The sequence below is a fragment of the Trematomus bernacchii genome, unplaced genomic scaffold, assembly GCF_902827165.1.
Source record: "Trematomus bernacchii unplaced genomic scaffold, fTreBer1.1, whole genome shotgun sequence".
NCBI lineage: Eukaryota > Metazoa > Chordata > Actinopteri > Perciformes > Nototheniidae > Trematomus > Trematomus bernacchii.
The window spans coordinates 4,170,580-4,185,612 of record NW_022987641.1 but is presented as its reverse complement, the minus strand read 5'-3'; the positions used below and the strand labels follow the sequence as shown (position 1 = coordinate 4,185,612).

The 15,033-nt window shown below is 40.0% G+C and overlaps 2 protein-coding genes across 3 annotated transcripts; both read left to right on the top strand.

The window, feature by feature from the left end:
- Nucleotides 1–198: 198 nt before the first annotated feature.
- arfgap3 (ADP-ribosylation factor GTPase activating protein 3) lies at nucleotides 199–6,965 on the top strand. The gene is made up of 16 exons (XM_034133529.1): nucleotides 199–376; nucleotides 982–1,100; nucleotides 1,711–1,783; nucleotides 1,889–2,020; nucleotides 2,195–2,275; nucleotides 2,374–2,470; nucleotides 2,553–2,612; nucleotides 2,698–2,744; nucleotides 2,832–2,983; nucleotides 3,096–3,227; nucleotides 3,351–3,476; nucleotides 3,716–3,865; nucleotides 3,989–4,115; nucleotides 4,279–4,366; nucleotides 5,155–5,279; nucleotides 5,366–6,965. Exons 1-16 carry the CDS (start codon nucleotides 308–310, stop codon nucleotides 5,381–5,383), a joined length of 1,596 nt encoding a protein of 531 aa, XP_033989420.1. The 5' UTR covers nucleotides 199–307; the 3' UTR covers nucleotides 5,384–6,965.
- A 581-nt stretch (nucleotides 6,966–7,546) lies between these two features.
- ikbip (IKBKB interacting protein) lies at nucleotides 7,547–14,918 on the top strand. 2 transcript variants are annotated; one of them, XM_034133664.1, is made up of 4 exons: nucleotides 7,547–7,975; nucleotides 9,022–9,139; nucleotides 11,546–11,767; nucleotides 13,543–14,918. In XM_034133664.1, the coding sequence occupies exons 1-4, from the start codon at nucleotides 7,770–7,772 to the stop codon at nucleotides 14,107–14,109; spliced, it is 1,113 nt and encodes a 370-aa protein (XP_033989555.1). In that variant the 5' UTR covers nucleotides 7,547–7,769; the 3' UTR covers nucleotides 14,110–14,918. The 2 variants fall into 2 exon arrangements, with proteins under 2 accessions (XP_033989555.1, XP_033989554.1); XM_034133663.1 differs by lacking the exons at nucleotides 11,546–11,767; nucleotides 13,543–14,918 and adding an exon at nucleotides 9,936–11,344.
- The last annotated feature ends 115 nt before the right edge of the window (nucleotides 14,919–15,033 follow it).

The window sequence follows — 15,033 nt, the reverse complement described above, 5'->3', positions numbered from 1 at the left end:
CACATCTTGGCAATAATGAATAAGATTTCCTTGAGCTCAATAATGAAAACAAATATTGTATATGAATAGATTTACTCAGAGCCGTATAATAGAATTTACTCAACTGGAGCTTCAGATAAAGTAAACTGCATTACCCAGAAGCCCTTGGTACAATAACACAACCACGGGGCGTTTTTATCCAACCAGAGCGCGGCCACGGTGTTCTCCTATAGACGTGTCGTATTCTGTTATTGAGGAAAAACACAGCGCTGTTTTTTCTGCTACTTCTCTATCCAACCGACATATATTAATAGAGACAGACAGAACAATGGCAGAGCCCAGCAGGCAGGATATCGCAGCTATTTTCAAGCGACTTCGCTCCATTCCTACCAACAAGGTGAGAGTTTTAAACAGCGGACGGTTTACTCTCTTTAACAAGGAAGTTGAACTGACACGTCGCACTTTGAGAAACGCCAACGCTAGCTTTAATGTCACATCTTAATTTACCAACAAGCTGATACTTATCGTGTTGGAAATTGTCGTTTTTTGTTTAATTGTGTCCTGGTGGGAGAACAACCTGTCAGACAACGTGTTAGCAGACGTAGCATTAGCTAAGTGGTTGACAGCTAAGCTAGGCTACATTTTGACAGTTGACATGTAGCTAGCTGTGTTTGTTCTGGCTTCACTTTTTAAAGCTCCCTTAAGGCCACTTGGGAAATATGGGACATTTGTGCATACATCCTGAATCATACCCAAATGGAAGTGTGTTTATTTTTCCAGTGGAAGTTAATTACATTGCCCATGCCAACAGCTGTTTGATTCGGCAGCACCATGCACTTTAGACCTTGTGCTTACCAACACCCTTCACTTTGTTTGCTTCCACCTGTTCTCTTTTATTGACTTTGATCGTATGTTTTTGAATAAGGTGGGGGTTGAGACATGACTCCAGCCTTTAAATCGAAATCTGTTTAATGAGATACATTTTCTCCTGTGCTCTCCTAGGTTTGCTTTGACTGCTCAGCTAAAAACCCCAGTTGGGCCAGCATCACCTACGGTGTGTTCCTGTGTATAGACTGCTCTGGGACTCACAGGTCTCTGGGGGTTCACCTGAGCTTCATCAGGTATGTCAGGACTTATTCATGATGTAGTTTCAAAGCAAAATACTAAAACATGAATTTAACTTTTATTCATCACAATACAAAACAAGACAAGGGATTAATTTCTTTTTTAGCATCTCTTTATGAACACACAGTTATATTCACATGTTTTTAGTTTTGTATATTTACATGTTGTCTGTTGTGTACATTGATATTTGAGTTATTTTTTGCAGTGCATTGTCATTGCTTCTGCCTCTGCTTTTATCACTGCTTTTATTTATTTGTGTCTATTCTTATTACTGCATTAAGAGATGCCAACGAAATGTCAATATACCTATGTATGATGACAATAAGGATATTCAGATTTGTATTCAGATTTACAAAGATGAACAATGGAATTCAATCAGCAATGGGGAAAATCATGCTGTACTACAAACAAATGCATACAATAAACAATAATGGTATTCTACATACAGCATTAGCAGTAAACGCAAAAGTAACAAAAGGCAAATTACACACAAATCAACCTTTTGCATGAGTAAATAAATACTTTAACCACATTCAAAGTTGTATTTTTCTTATTTTCTGCCTAACTATTTGTTTGTTCAAATCCTGTCATTGCTGTGTTTCACAGGTCCACTGAGCTAGATTTCAATTGGTCGTGGTTTCAGCTAAGATGTATGCAAGTGGGAGGCAATGCCGCTGCGGTGAGTACCTGAACGCAGCATATCAACACATTTTAATCGCAGTATTGCGTAAGACACATGTAAGTAAGCATAATTCTTCCTGTCGTGTTTCCTGTATCGGTTCAGATTTCCTTTTTCAGTCAACATGGTTGCACAACCAGCGCCGCCAACACCAAGTACAACAGCCGAGCCGCTCTGCAGTACAGGGAGAAGATGAAGACTTTAGCCACACAAGCCACCAGAAGACACGGCACAGAGGTAATGCAGAACTGTTTTAAAACTGGTTTAAAACATCCAACACATGCAGGTTGCTCCACAGAGGAAGCCAGAATTGGTGGTTGATAAAACACACCTTTGCTAGTAGTTACTCTTTGCATATAAAGTATATCTCAAAATGGCTGTATCAGATTAACCGCTCTCCTTCTTTTACAGTTGTGGCTGGACAGTCAGGCTCCTCTCTCCCCAACAGCACCAGAAGACAAGCAGGTGGATTTCTTCAGTCTGCACTCACAGGTAGGGGAGCTGACTCTTAATATATCCAAACGTACCTGCTTGATGTCAACCTACGCAGACAGAGGTCATTTAACCGCGTGCGTCTGTTTATTGCCCAGGGTCCTGCTGATATTATGAACACGCCCAAAATGAATCTCAGCCTCTCCACACCACCAGAGAAGCCTTTAAGCCGGGAAAAGGAGAAAGACGATGATGGTATAAAAAAAAAAAAAAACACATACTAATTGTATTGATATCAATCCCATTCATGTGGCTTATTACACTTTCATTCATTCAGGTAATCTAGATGAAGGTCCTAGTGTCGATATGCTGAGTGTTTCTCCAAAACAAAATCAAGGTTGGTTTGTATTCTTCAGGTCTATTCAACTTCAAGACTTAGTTTTTGCATGAGATGTATCTTTACTCTGCTTTGATCTCCCCAGAGCCTTCCTCTCTTCTCAAGAAGAAGCCAACTGCTGCCAAGAAATCAGTAAGTACTCAGATTTAGCTCTGTTTAGACACTACACATTATCCTAAGGATGTGTCATAGTGTGGTTTCTAATGTGTCTACTTCTAGCTGGCCTCTAAGAAGGGCGGTCTGGGCGCTCAGAAGATGAGCAGTAAGAGTTTCTCAGACCTGGAGAAGAAAGCTCAAGCTGCAGACAAACTGAGGGAGAAAGACGAGGGCACCGGTGCTGCCAAGAAGAACTATCAACCCGAGGAATCCATGTGCGTCTCTTTACTTATCTTTCTCCCCTTCCGTGGTCATACATGTATATTTTATGTAATCCTTTTTTTGCTGCTGTACTAATTTTCTTTAACTTGCCTTCTTCCTTCTCAGCGTTCCATCCTTGCGACTGGCCTGTAAAGATCTGGAGCAGCAGAGGAAAATGGAGGAGAAGATGTTTAAGGGATTGGAGGGGAATAAGAAAGAGCAAGCAGAGAGGCTGGGCATGGGGTTGGGCATGAGGAGGTATGATGATGATGATGATGATGATGATGATGATGATGATGATGATGAAGACATAACTTCTAGCTGATTTAAAGATTACAAACATATCTTTACTTGTTTCTTGCCCTCATTGTGTCTCTGCAGTGCAGTGTCTCACTCTGTGACCTCGGACATGCACATCATCCAGCAGGAGAGTCCCCAGGGGGCCAAGACCTCCAAAGGACGCCGCTTCACTGAGGAAGAGGAGGACGGAGGGTCCTTCAGCTCTAGGTCAGCCTTATAGTCTTCATTTCTAACTGTTACATGCATGTATTACTTTGTTGTTTGTTCATATATTGTAAGTTAATGCGAGTTCCCATACACTACTTGATCTTAACTCCATCTAAATATGTTCCTGGTAGCAAAGATTTTGAATGTGAACTTTAAATCTGCCTTTACTGCAGCTGTTCATTACATTACATATCCTCCACAGTATTTTCTCACCTGACATCCTTCTCTTCATTCTTTAGGGTTATGTCTCGGTTTGAGGAGACGGAGACCTCAGATAATTACTCCTCGGGTTGGAATGATAAAGGTGACGGAGGAGGCTGGATGAAGGAGAGCAAGAAACCAGAGCCGGACTTCTTCCTGACCTCCACCATTACATCGCTGAACGACAGGTAGGATAGTGTGTTGTTGTTGCTTTTATATAGTACGGATCTAACCTTCCAGAATGCAGAGCTGGTGGTTATTTTGTTATTATATCACGATTGTTTTAAATTGTAATCATTGCTTGTTATCAGGCCAACGTCCAGAAGAAAACCAGAAGCAATGCCGGTGTCAGACTCCGGAGAAGCTCAGAAAAAGTTTGGTGTTGAGGTGAAAGCCATCTCCTCCGACATGTACTTTGGAAAACAAGATAACAACGAGGTACAAACTGGAAAAAGTGGAACTTGTGAATTCATTCATCTTGCATGCTTTTTTAAATATCTATCGTAGACTGACACATCTAATCATGAATTAGACCCGTGCTGAAAGTGATCGCACATTCAACTTGACTATAAACTGTTTGAATTTTCTTTCTGTTCTTTAGTATGAAGCCAAAACTCGACTGGAGAGATATGCTGGCAGTGCCTCTATAAGCTCAGCAGACCTTTTTGATGATCCAAAGAAACAAGCTGGTAAGAGACGACAGCTCAATCACTGCCCTTGCAAAAACTATTCAATATCTAATTATTATTTACACTTAAGACACATGTAGCCTCATGCAAGAGCATTTTTTAATTATCTTCCTAATTTTTTGTAGTGTTATATGTCAGACTTGTATACATTTTAACTGCTCAAATGTTGTAAATTGCAAGTTTTAACTTGATGAATGCCACTTCTGAAACATGATCATTCATTTAATAAGGCTGCCTTTTTCTGCTTATTTGGTTGGTATGTTTTATTCATCAAAACTGTTTCACAGTCGTAAATTGAAGACAATAATAATGTGTCATTAGAGCTGTGCTGTGTGTACTAAGGCAGACATAATGAGAGAATGATGTGATGTAAACATCTGGCTTTATCAAAGCAGATCATGAATTGGGGAATTGATGGGAAACTATGACTTACAGCAAGCTCCATCAGTGAGAATAGAATAGAACTACTGACATTTACAAGTGACCAAAATATCCAAATGAATTCCTAAAAATGTACCTATCCAAGATTATGATGATAATATGTACAGAGTATTTATTTATTTCCATTGTAGTTGTCTCATTCACATAAAGACAAACTGTTCTTATGTAAAACGTGTTCTTCACTTTGTAAGGATGCACACTGTTTTTTTGTACAAGACACAATTGGTGAATTTCACAAATTCTCTTACTGTACATCACATGGGTGTTCCAATTTAAAACAAATATGTTCGTATGAGTTGTTCTCACATGTCTCTCTGCTTCCCTCGCCGTTTGTTTTGTGCTTGCAGCGAGTTCCTACCGCCTGACCAACGTTCTGCCCAACGCTCCCGACATGTCGCAGCTCAAACTGGGAGTGCGCTCAGTCGCAGGGAAACTCTCCGTCATGGCCAGCGGCGTCGTTAGCTCCATTCAGGTCGGCCATTGGATCAAGTCTATATAACCTTCTCTTATGACGAGCATTCATTCAAGTTCTAATAATTTATGTTCTTTGTTTTCCAGGATCACTACAGTTCTTGAGCCACGGCGCGTCTCCTTGGAGTTGTTGATGAGATACGTTTCCTGTGGTCACGCATCCTGGGAAAACATGTGCCCCCCTTGATGGTATCGAAATCAACTCCCCGAAAAAACCCTCTATACATCTATATCTAGTTTTTTACGAGATAATGTATATACAATTATGAGGATCGAGGGGATCAAGCACAATCTTTTTTGAGTGGAATTGTGTTCCCTTGCAGGCATCTTGAAGGAAGATCTCTGTGTAATGTTGAGTTATGAAGAATATTTAGTTTGGGGTTAATGCACCGTTTGAGGTATTGGGGTTTAAATATTTAGAAGTATTATATGTAGCAGAGGGTTTATGGTGTTTTGAAGTATGGATTTTTGATTCCTTTATTTGACTGCGTGAAAAAAAAAGAAAGCTTAGCAGTGAGGACAATTCAGTTTTCTTTTGTTTTTTTAATTGGTTAACCTACTCTCGTTCAACACATGTATTGTGCTTTTTTGCACTTTCCCACAATTTTGAAAGTGTCCTTTTCTGTCCTCTAAGTGCTCTTATGTGTGCTCCTCCACAGACAGGCCCTTTGGTTTTAATTTGTTGCTGCTTTTTCTTGGTATTGTGTTTACACCGCTGCTATGACTGTCTATGCTGCCCCCTTTTGGTTTCAATAAACATTTAATGACACACATCTAAGAAGACACTCTTGAAGGCTGGATTTCCCCTTATGCTATTTTGTAGCTCCAATGTACAGCAACGTTAGGCATCCCTTTTTAAATCCTTCATCTTTTTATTGCTGCAACATACTGCCAGGGTCGTTTGGCAAACATAGCACTACATGTACACTGTAGTCTGATTTTGGATTTTGAGGCGCTAGAAAAGCATTTATTCATGGCTCTGATATGAAATACTACGGCTCTTGCTTTTATGATTTAGGGATAAGTGCTTTATCTGGAACTGGATGATCATATTACTGATCTCTGTACTGTTAATGCTTCTCAGGAGTTTGAATTGAGTTGTTAAGTATGAAACACTATAAGAGAAAGTTGTAGATCCTTCAGTGACCAAATATTTGTTTACTCCATCACTGTAAGCCTTAGTCCAAAGATCTCTGATCAACACACTCTCATACTCCAATATTTTGGAGTCATCTGGTTAACTTGTTTGCACCTTGTTTGTTAGAAATTGCATGTGGCAGCTTGTGCTTGAATGTACTGTTCTACAATTGAATCCTTGCTTATGAGTTGAAATTGCGTCCATGTGAGACTTTAGTTTGGTTGATCTTTGTAATATTCCTTTCTGTCTTCTGCTGTTGAATATTGTTGAATGTTAGGAATAGTAAAATTGCATGACCGTTAAGGACCCGCTGACACATCCTGATTACAAAACAACATACTGGTGTTGAGACCCACTTATTAATAATGAAAAAACATTGTTCTATAAAACTGTATAGTAGTGCTACAAACCACGCTGTATAGGGCTTTGACTTTCCATTTATAGGACGCTACAGATAATCAAGTTTTGACATATTTTGACACTCAAAATGTAAGTAGGTTTTATTGAAACATGCCAAATAAATGGCTTGTGCCGAAGCCTTAAAACCTGTTTCTCTGTGTTTGATTGATTAATCTTTGTTTGGTAGAAATTAGAAGAAAAAAGTGTCCATCACAATGTCAGTCCAATTTGAGACTTAAATGTATTTTCTTGTCTCACAAACAGTGTAAAAACTATGATACATTTACAATCATACCAAAGCAGCAAATCCTGACATTAAAATAGCTTGAATCAGGAAATGTCTGATATTTATTTTTGCTTGATACATTTTCTGTCTTTCTGATTAATAGTTATTTGTAGAGTTTCCAGTTTAAAGACATCATTAATACAGCAGGCCACATCAGGACAAATGCTGGCAGTCGCTTACGTGGCTGGCTGAGGCGTTCACTGTGCTTCCTGCACTGTCGGAACTATGAACGTTAAGATTGGCACTCAGTTTAATGATTAAAAAGATTGGCAAAAGCAAATTGTAATTTTATTTTCTATTTAAAATCATTGTGTTAAATATAAATGTTAAAGATAAATTAACAATACAATAACTAATTCTTACATTTTACCTGGTTTTAGTCTAGCAATTCTGCTAATTTGGATAAATACGATCTTAATAGGAGAACCTGAAGGCATCATTTTTATCAAGGAGCAGGGTAAAGCAAAAGGATTGTTAGCGGTGACGTTTTTAATTTACCACCGTTAATTATACATTTAACAAACCTTTAGTATCCTACATTATGTTCCTACCTGTGAAAGAAGTGTTTTATTTTAGTTTGCAACTCAACGAATAGCTGGTAAGACCTTTATTTTGACTGTTGAAGTCCTTCACTGTGAAAGTTACCCACTGAGTGCCAGTGTGCTAAGATGCCTGCGGAGTTAAAACAGAGGAAGAAGTCTCAGAAACAAAGCGACCCAGTTCCAGAAACTTCGGCTACTAATGGGAAAGATGAAACGCCGAAAGTGAAGACTGAAGCTGGAAACAACGCAGGAGCAAACAAAACCTCCTCCAGTTTAGATGTTAGGAGTTTAATGTGCTTGTTGTCGCTGGCAGCGTGCGGGGCTCTCAGCTGGTGAGTATACATACATTAGTAAAGTAACTAAGTACATTTACTCAAGTAATGTGTAGTACAATCTTTAGGTTATTGTACTTTTCTTGAGTATCCATTTCTTGCAACACTGTACTTCTACCCCACTACAATTCAGAAGGTAAAATAAATATTGTACTTTTACTCCACTACATTTATTTAATAGCTTTAGTTACTTTGCAAATGTTGTCTAGTTACACCTGGAGTTATATTCACAATATACCCTGCAGCAAATTAACCTTTACCAGCTTTGATAACACTGTAATACATCAATAATTACAATAAAAAACATGTCATACTGTATACATTATACTGAAATCTGCATAATGGCTACTTTTCCTTTTGGTACTTAAAGTATATTTTTATGCTATTAACTTTGTACTTTTACTTAAGTAACATTTGGATTGCAGGAATTGTACTTGTAACAGAGTATTCTTACACTTTGATACTCCTACTTTTACTTAAAGTGGACCTATCATGCTATATTTGAATAATATAGTGTAGGACCATACCTATATAAGGCATATTTATACTTTTTTCTTTTCAAAATACCAAACAGATCATGCATTTTAGCCATGCCTCATTTAGCTCAATTTGCACTTTTTTTTAGTTCTGCTCTGCAAGGGCAGATTCAGTGAGAACTGGCCTGGCATATGTACTACAGCGTCTCCAGCGCTTTCGAACGGCAATGGCCGTGGCTGTCTCCTCCTGATTGGTGGAGTTGGCCCAATAGCCGTAGCGCCACTGTCCTGACGTCAGGACAGTGTTCAAATCTGGATCAGTTTTGATCAGATCCGTTGCAGCCCCTTTTTTAGAGATTTGGGTATGGAGGAAAATAGAGAGGGTTGTGTTTTCTGACACTTGGTGAGTTCCCTGGAACACCGGGGACACATATTCACGTATAAAAGACGTACAAAAGTGCATTTTGCATGATAGGTCCCCTTTAAGTACAAGATCCGAGTACTTCTCCCACCTCTGTTTGTAAGGAGTGTATTTCTTTACTAATGTGTCTGTGTGTTTCTCTGTTATAGGATGGTACTGCAACAGAATGACAGGTTTTCTGCAATTGAAGAAAAGTACAAATCTTTGCAAGGAAAAACTTCGAGTCTGTTCGACATGGAGGAGGAAGTCCTAAAGGTTTCTGAAAAGGTACGTTTGATTCATAGTGGAACATTATGAGAGCTGCCTTGAGGGATGGAACTTTTAAAGGGTCAATTACAAAAAAGGATTCCCATACACACACACTTTTGATGTTACATGACCAGGTTTTGAGATATTTGTGTCTGAGATTTTTACCTCCAGTCCTATAATAAGAGAATATAATTACATTTGTGGTGTTTAAAGCATTACATGTACATAATGGCATTCATTTATTCTGTTGCAAGTGAGGAATTCGATTTTTTTGGATTTTGTGTATTTGGGATAGGAAATATGTTGCTTTTCAAGAAGAAAAAAAATCCCACTAGTTTTGAGTCGGAGACATGCATATTCGTATCTGTATTTCAAAACCTGGATAAGTAATATAAAATAAAACTACGTGCATAGATAAATAAACGATAAAACATATATTAATCGTGAAAGCAATATATTCATGCAAATAAAAGAGTTTTCTGTTCAGCCTCTCAAATGTGAAGATTCTCTGCTTTTATCCGTATTAACATATTAAACAAAATATCTTTGAGTTTTTGACTGACAAATTAGCTTAGACTGTGAGAAACTGGGATGGATATTTTCTGACATTTTATATGATTACCAAATGATTAATTCATAATAAAATTGACAATTAGCCCTAGTACTCTTTCACCACTTTCTCTTTTACAGTCCACCTACACAGTGCCTTTGAGTATGCATGCGTTTTGTTTCCTGCTGTATCTGTCATGTATGAATACTGAGGTCCATAGAGCTCCCACAGAAACAGCCCTCCTGTTTTGTGTTGCGGCTGCAGCTTGCCGCCTCTGAGGACGACCTGCAGGAGGCGCTCTCCACCGTCTCCTTGGCAACACGTCTCCAGCAGGACATCTCCACCCTCCATGCTGCTGTCACGGTGATGCAGAACGACGAGAACTCCGCCTCCCGCGACCTGCAGACGGTCAGCGGCCACTTCCTGAACGTGACGGAGACGTGGCAGGTGCGTCTGGCCACCATCGCCTCCGACCTGACCGCCCTCAAGTCCGAGTCCCGGGAAGCTCATGCCGGAGCCACGGAGCGGGTCAACGAGGCCGAGCGGCAGGCCCGGTCGCTGGCGGAGAAACTGGAGGAGCTCGAGGACAGCACCAAGAGGAACGCCCGAGCTATGGAGCGCACAGAGGGGGACGACACCAAGCGATCGCAGGAACATCTGGACTGGAACACCAAGCAGATCCACCACCTGGAGGAGAAAATCAGCAGCCTGACCAAGAGGGAGGCCGAGCTCGACACCCAGCTGCAGGAGCACATCCCCCGGGCCAAGGAGTGTGAGCAGCACCTGCCCCAGGTGGAGGAGGCGGTGCGCTCCATCCTGAGGCTGGCGGGGGACCTGAGCGGGGCGGAGAAGCGCCTGGAGGAGGTGACGCTACAGGTGTTTGGGACTGAGGACAGCATGCTGAAAGCACTCGGCGAAATCCTGGAGATCAGACAGGAGCTGGACACCCTGCAGGCTCAAAACAGCATCCTGAAGATGAAGAACGAGTTATCCGTGGTTAAAGAGGCAGTCCATGAACTCACCATGGTGCTGAGGGGAACTACAGTCGACAGCCTGAAGGAGGAAGACACTCTGGACGAAGAAGGATGGAGAGAGGAGGAGGAGGAAGAGTGGGAAACATATGATGATGAGGAAACTCCACTTCTTCCTGATGAGCTCACTGAATGATGTCATTGTTTTGAGCCAACTCGAAAAAGACAGACCCACCCTGTGTTACTATTTGCTGTAAAACTGCTCAGTATTAGTTCAGTATTATTGTTTTTCAAATGTACACCTCAGTTTCATGTTACAAAAATGCTTTTGCATAAAAGTTCCCTGATTTGAACATGAACTCTGGTATACATGCACTGTATTAAACAATAGCACAATCAATCATATTTATTTTAATATTTGTTCAATGTGGACTTCCACATTTTGGTTTCTATGGCATTTGTATACAACATGACCCATTACTATGCCAAGTTGTATGACAATATCTGCTCCAGTGTTTCTAGATAAAACGACATTATAGTTAAAATGATGTCAAATTATTAATCAATTAGTTAATTGGTTTGTACTTCTAGCTTTTAAAAATGCAGGATTGCTCTTCTTTCCATCTTTAGTTTTCACATTTGAATGTATGGCAATGATTTCCTTATAGAACATATTTAATAAAATCACCTTTTTTATTGAAATTTACAAATGTGTCTTTTTCCTCCTTTTTAATCTTGTTTACTGAGGCACTACTTTCTTAACTGTGTTTTTCATAAATCTGAAACGATGCACTTTAGCGTTAGTGTTTTAAATAACTAACACACACACACACACACACACACACACACACACACATGCAGCTGTCGTGTCCTTGAATCTATGTGCTGTCTGTCCTGTTTCAGTGTGAGAGCGTCCAGCTGATGCTGCAAGGTCTCGAGGGTCAGAGGGGGGCTCTGGGGCCCCAGCTGGAGGGTCTGCAGCAGGACGTGAGCCGGCTGCAGGAGTGGTCCTCGGGGCTGAACGAGAAACGGGCTCAGCTCCAGGGCAGCCTGTCGTCGCTGAGAGACGCTGTGGGACAGATCGAGGAGCGCACCTCCGCCATCGCCAAGGACTTTGTCAACAAGGTAGGTCAGCTTCTGTTGAAGGCAAACACATATGTTATTCTGTTTGCCAGGTCTTAGGGGCATATTGTGAACCCAGAAATGTTGAGCACCCGAAAATGTTATGATAGAAATGTATAGGGTCTCCAGCACAGAGAAACTGCCCGATGCTAACTTGCGTATGTTGGGCAATTTGCACAATTAGCACAAGTTGCATTAATTTGCAGACAATAGTTAAAAAATGGCTTTGCCGATTTGGAGAATTTTTGAATGGTTTTCGAGGTAATTGAGGATGTTGAATTGATTTCTTACATTTTCAAGATCAAAAATGTCAGTTTTAACCAGAAAGTGGCATTATTTGTACTGCCGGTTAACTGATTTTGATGAATTTTCGCTCGATTTTAAAGTTTTAGGGGACTCAAAATGTATTAATGCTAATAAATTCAACTTATGCCAATTTTGCAAATTACCCAACATATGCAAGTTAGCATCCAGCGCTTTCTATGTGCTGGGGACCCTTACTATACATTTCTAACATAAAACTTGGTGGTACTCAACAATTCCGGGTTCACATGGCAAGTAAACTAGTAAGAAAAGGTTGGAATACGTTTTAACTTTTATTGCTATGTTATTTATGTGTCTCTACATTTTACTGTTGTTATTGTTAATGTTAATTAATGTAAGCAGTCACTGGCACAGCAATGTCCTTAAGGTTGTTCTTCAGTGGTAGAAAGTAACTAAGTACAATTTTTTGATATTTTTGCTTTACTTGAGTATTACATCTTTTTGCTACTTTCTACTTCTACCCCACTATCTTTAGTTACTTTGCAGATTTGGATTAATGATGAGAAATATATATAATTAACTCTTAAATCAGACTTTAGTTCCACCTGGAGTAAATTCACAAGCTACCCTGCAGTAACAGGGTGTCCGCGGGGTCTTAAAAAGTATTAAAAGTTGATAAATCAATTTAGCGAAAATGAAGGCTATTAAAAAGTATTAAAAAGTATTAAACGGCATTTTCCAAGGTATTACATTTTGTAGCTTGTTTTCAATAAGTATATAAATTGTCCAAAGAGGTTGTATTCTACAGTGTGCCTGAATGTAATCATTGCGTAGGTGTGTAGTGTGATTCTTTGTAGTTTATTTATGGCATCCTGTTGGATTTGACGTCATCTGAACAGGACATCGCACGCTCACTGCTTGATAGCGCGCGAAGGCCCGTTTGCGCCGGTTGTTAAACAACATCGTTATGGGGAAATGCAAGTCTGCGTCCAAATGGTTGGAAGATAAGGAGAAAGGACAATCAATACTGTATATAGTCAATGTGAGGTAAAGTGTGTCGCCAATGTAACCGGTTAAAACTCGAAGTGGCGATGAGGTCTTAAAATGTATGAAAAGGGTCTTAAAAAAGGTCTTAAAAGGTATTAAATTTGACTTCAGGATTCCTGCATATACCCTGAGTATACAAAGTCATTCAAACTAGCTGCACCTTTACCAGCTTTGATAACACTTTAATGATCAATCATTATAAAACATATCATATAGGCCTATATTATTCTGAAATGGTCCAATCTGCACAATGACTACTTTTACTTTTGATACTTTAAGTATATTTTGATGATAATACTTTTGTACATTTACAGAGTATTCCTACACTCTGGTACTTCTACTTTTACCTAGGTACAAGATCTGAGTTCTTCTCCCACCTCTTTTGATCTTATCTTCGACCACCACTTTAAAATGTTCCTGTTGCTGTTTGAAAAGGATTTCTCCTCTGTTCTGTGTTTGGCCTGTAGGTGGCGTCGGTGAAGACGGACGTGCGCAGGATGGAGGGCCTGCGCTCGGAGCTGGAGTCTCTGCTGACTCAGGTGACGGCGCTGGAAGACAAAACCTCTCAGGTGGAGCACAGCATGGTCAAACGCATCGGGGACGTGCTGGCCAACAGCATCGACCGGGTCCAAAATCTCCGCGACGCGTCCGAACGCAACACTAAGGCCATCGAGCAGCTCCGTAAGCAAGTCCCTGAACTCACCGCGGCTGATACACGGATCTCTGAGCACCTGAGGGAGCTGGAGAGCGGCAGAGCTCGGCTGATAAGAACAGTGACCTTTGCTAGTGACCTCAAACCAAAAGTAGCTTCTATCAAGAGAGACTTGGGGGCGTTTGAGCCTCAGCTGTCAGACCTGACTCTGCGGATAGGAAGGCTGGCCGAGGATCTGATGAAGAGAGAGCAGGAGGTCGCTGAGCTGAGACAGACTCTGGCTAACCTCACTGCTGTAGAGGGAGATTTAAGTGTTACTGCTAAACAGGTCAGTGAAATAGCTGATATCTCTGATATAGGAGCGATGCACCGGCCAACATGAGCCATACTTCAACATCATCAAGATCAAAGATTTCTCCTTTTGGTTTGTCCTCTGCAATTACATCTGGTCACCTGTACTACTGTTTGAGCATTTACTGAAATTTACATTTTTATTCAGCACATTTCTAAAAAGTGCTTAACATACATTAAAAAAAGCCCAAACCAGCAATAATATTCAAAACTATTTAAATAAAAGGTATTATAGGAAGTGAATGCCTGAAAACATCAACAAATAAAGATACAATTGAGAGGAGGAGAAAAAACTTTCAAGCGTGTGTCGGTAAATCATTTAAAATATAGCAGTAAAGGTTAACATAGGTCACTCAATAAAACAAAGACCATCAAAACAAACATTAAAGGCTTTTATAAACTTTAAAAAATAAAAAGTATTTAAAAGATGATACTGATTTACATAATTTACTCAGGAAGATTGTTTCAAAGTATTCTTGCCTTAATAGATAAAGTGCAGCCATGTTTTTTGTTTAGCCTGACCCAAAGAACAGAGCTGGTAACAATAACCCATTAGTACATTTGAATGACAACAGCAGCATCGTGTCTGTTCTTGAGTTGTAAAATGTGTTTGTATTTTGCTTGTGGCTGAGCAAGTTTGTTTTCTTTGTTGGTTCCCTCCAGCCATATGTGGTTTAACGGTTGAGGTTAACTGGTTTGTTTTGTTTTCCCACATTTTACACTGATTACATTTGATTTTCTTTGGTTCAATGGGTGTTCCTATAGCGGTGGGTTTTTAGGAAACAAATGTTTTGTTGAAAATGTAAGTATTTTGGCATACAGTAAATAAGGTATTCTGTGTCTTGCAGGAATATTTGGGTAAATACACTACACTCCAATCTCATGTTTTACAGTAAATATGAAGTTACAGCTGGCAGAGTACGAAATCAACAGGAAAACGGCTCCTGCTAATACT

Coding starts and splice junctions, on each gene's coding strand:
- ikbip (XM_034133663.1), top strand. CDS start 7,770: ATGCCTGCGGAGTTAAAACAGAGGAAGAAGTCTCAGAAACAAAGCGAC. Junction 7,976..9,021: donor GCGTGCGGGGCTCTCAGCTG/GTGAGTATACAT, acceptor TCTCTGTTATAG/GATGGTACTGCAACAGAATG. Junction 9,140..9,935: donor TCCTAAAGGTTTCTGAAAAG/GTACGTTTGATT, acceptor TTGCGGCTGCAG/CTTGCCGCCTCTGAGGACGA.
- arfgap3 (XM_034133529.1), top strand. CDS start 308: ATGGCAGAGCCCAGCAGGCAGGATATCGCAGCTATTTTCAAGCGACTT. Junction 1,101..1,710: donor GTTCACCTGAGCTTCATCAG/GTATGTCAGGAC, acceptor TGTGTTTCACAG/GTCCACTGAGCTAGATTTCA. Junction 2,276..2,373: donor TCTTCAGTCTGCACTCACAG/GTAGGGGAGCTG, acceptor TTTATTGCCCAG/GGTCCTGCTGATATTATGAA.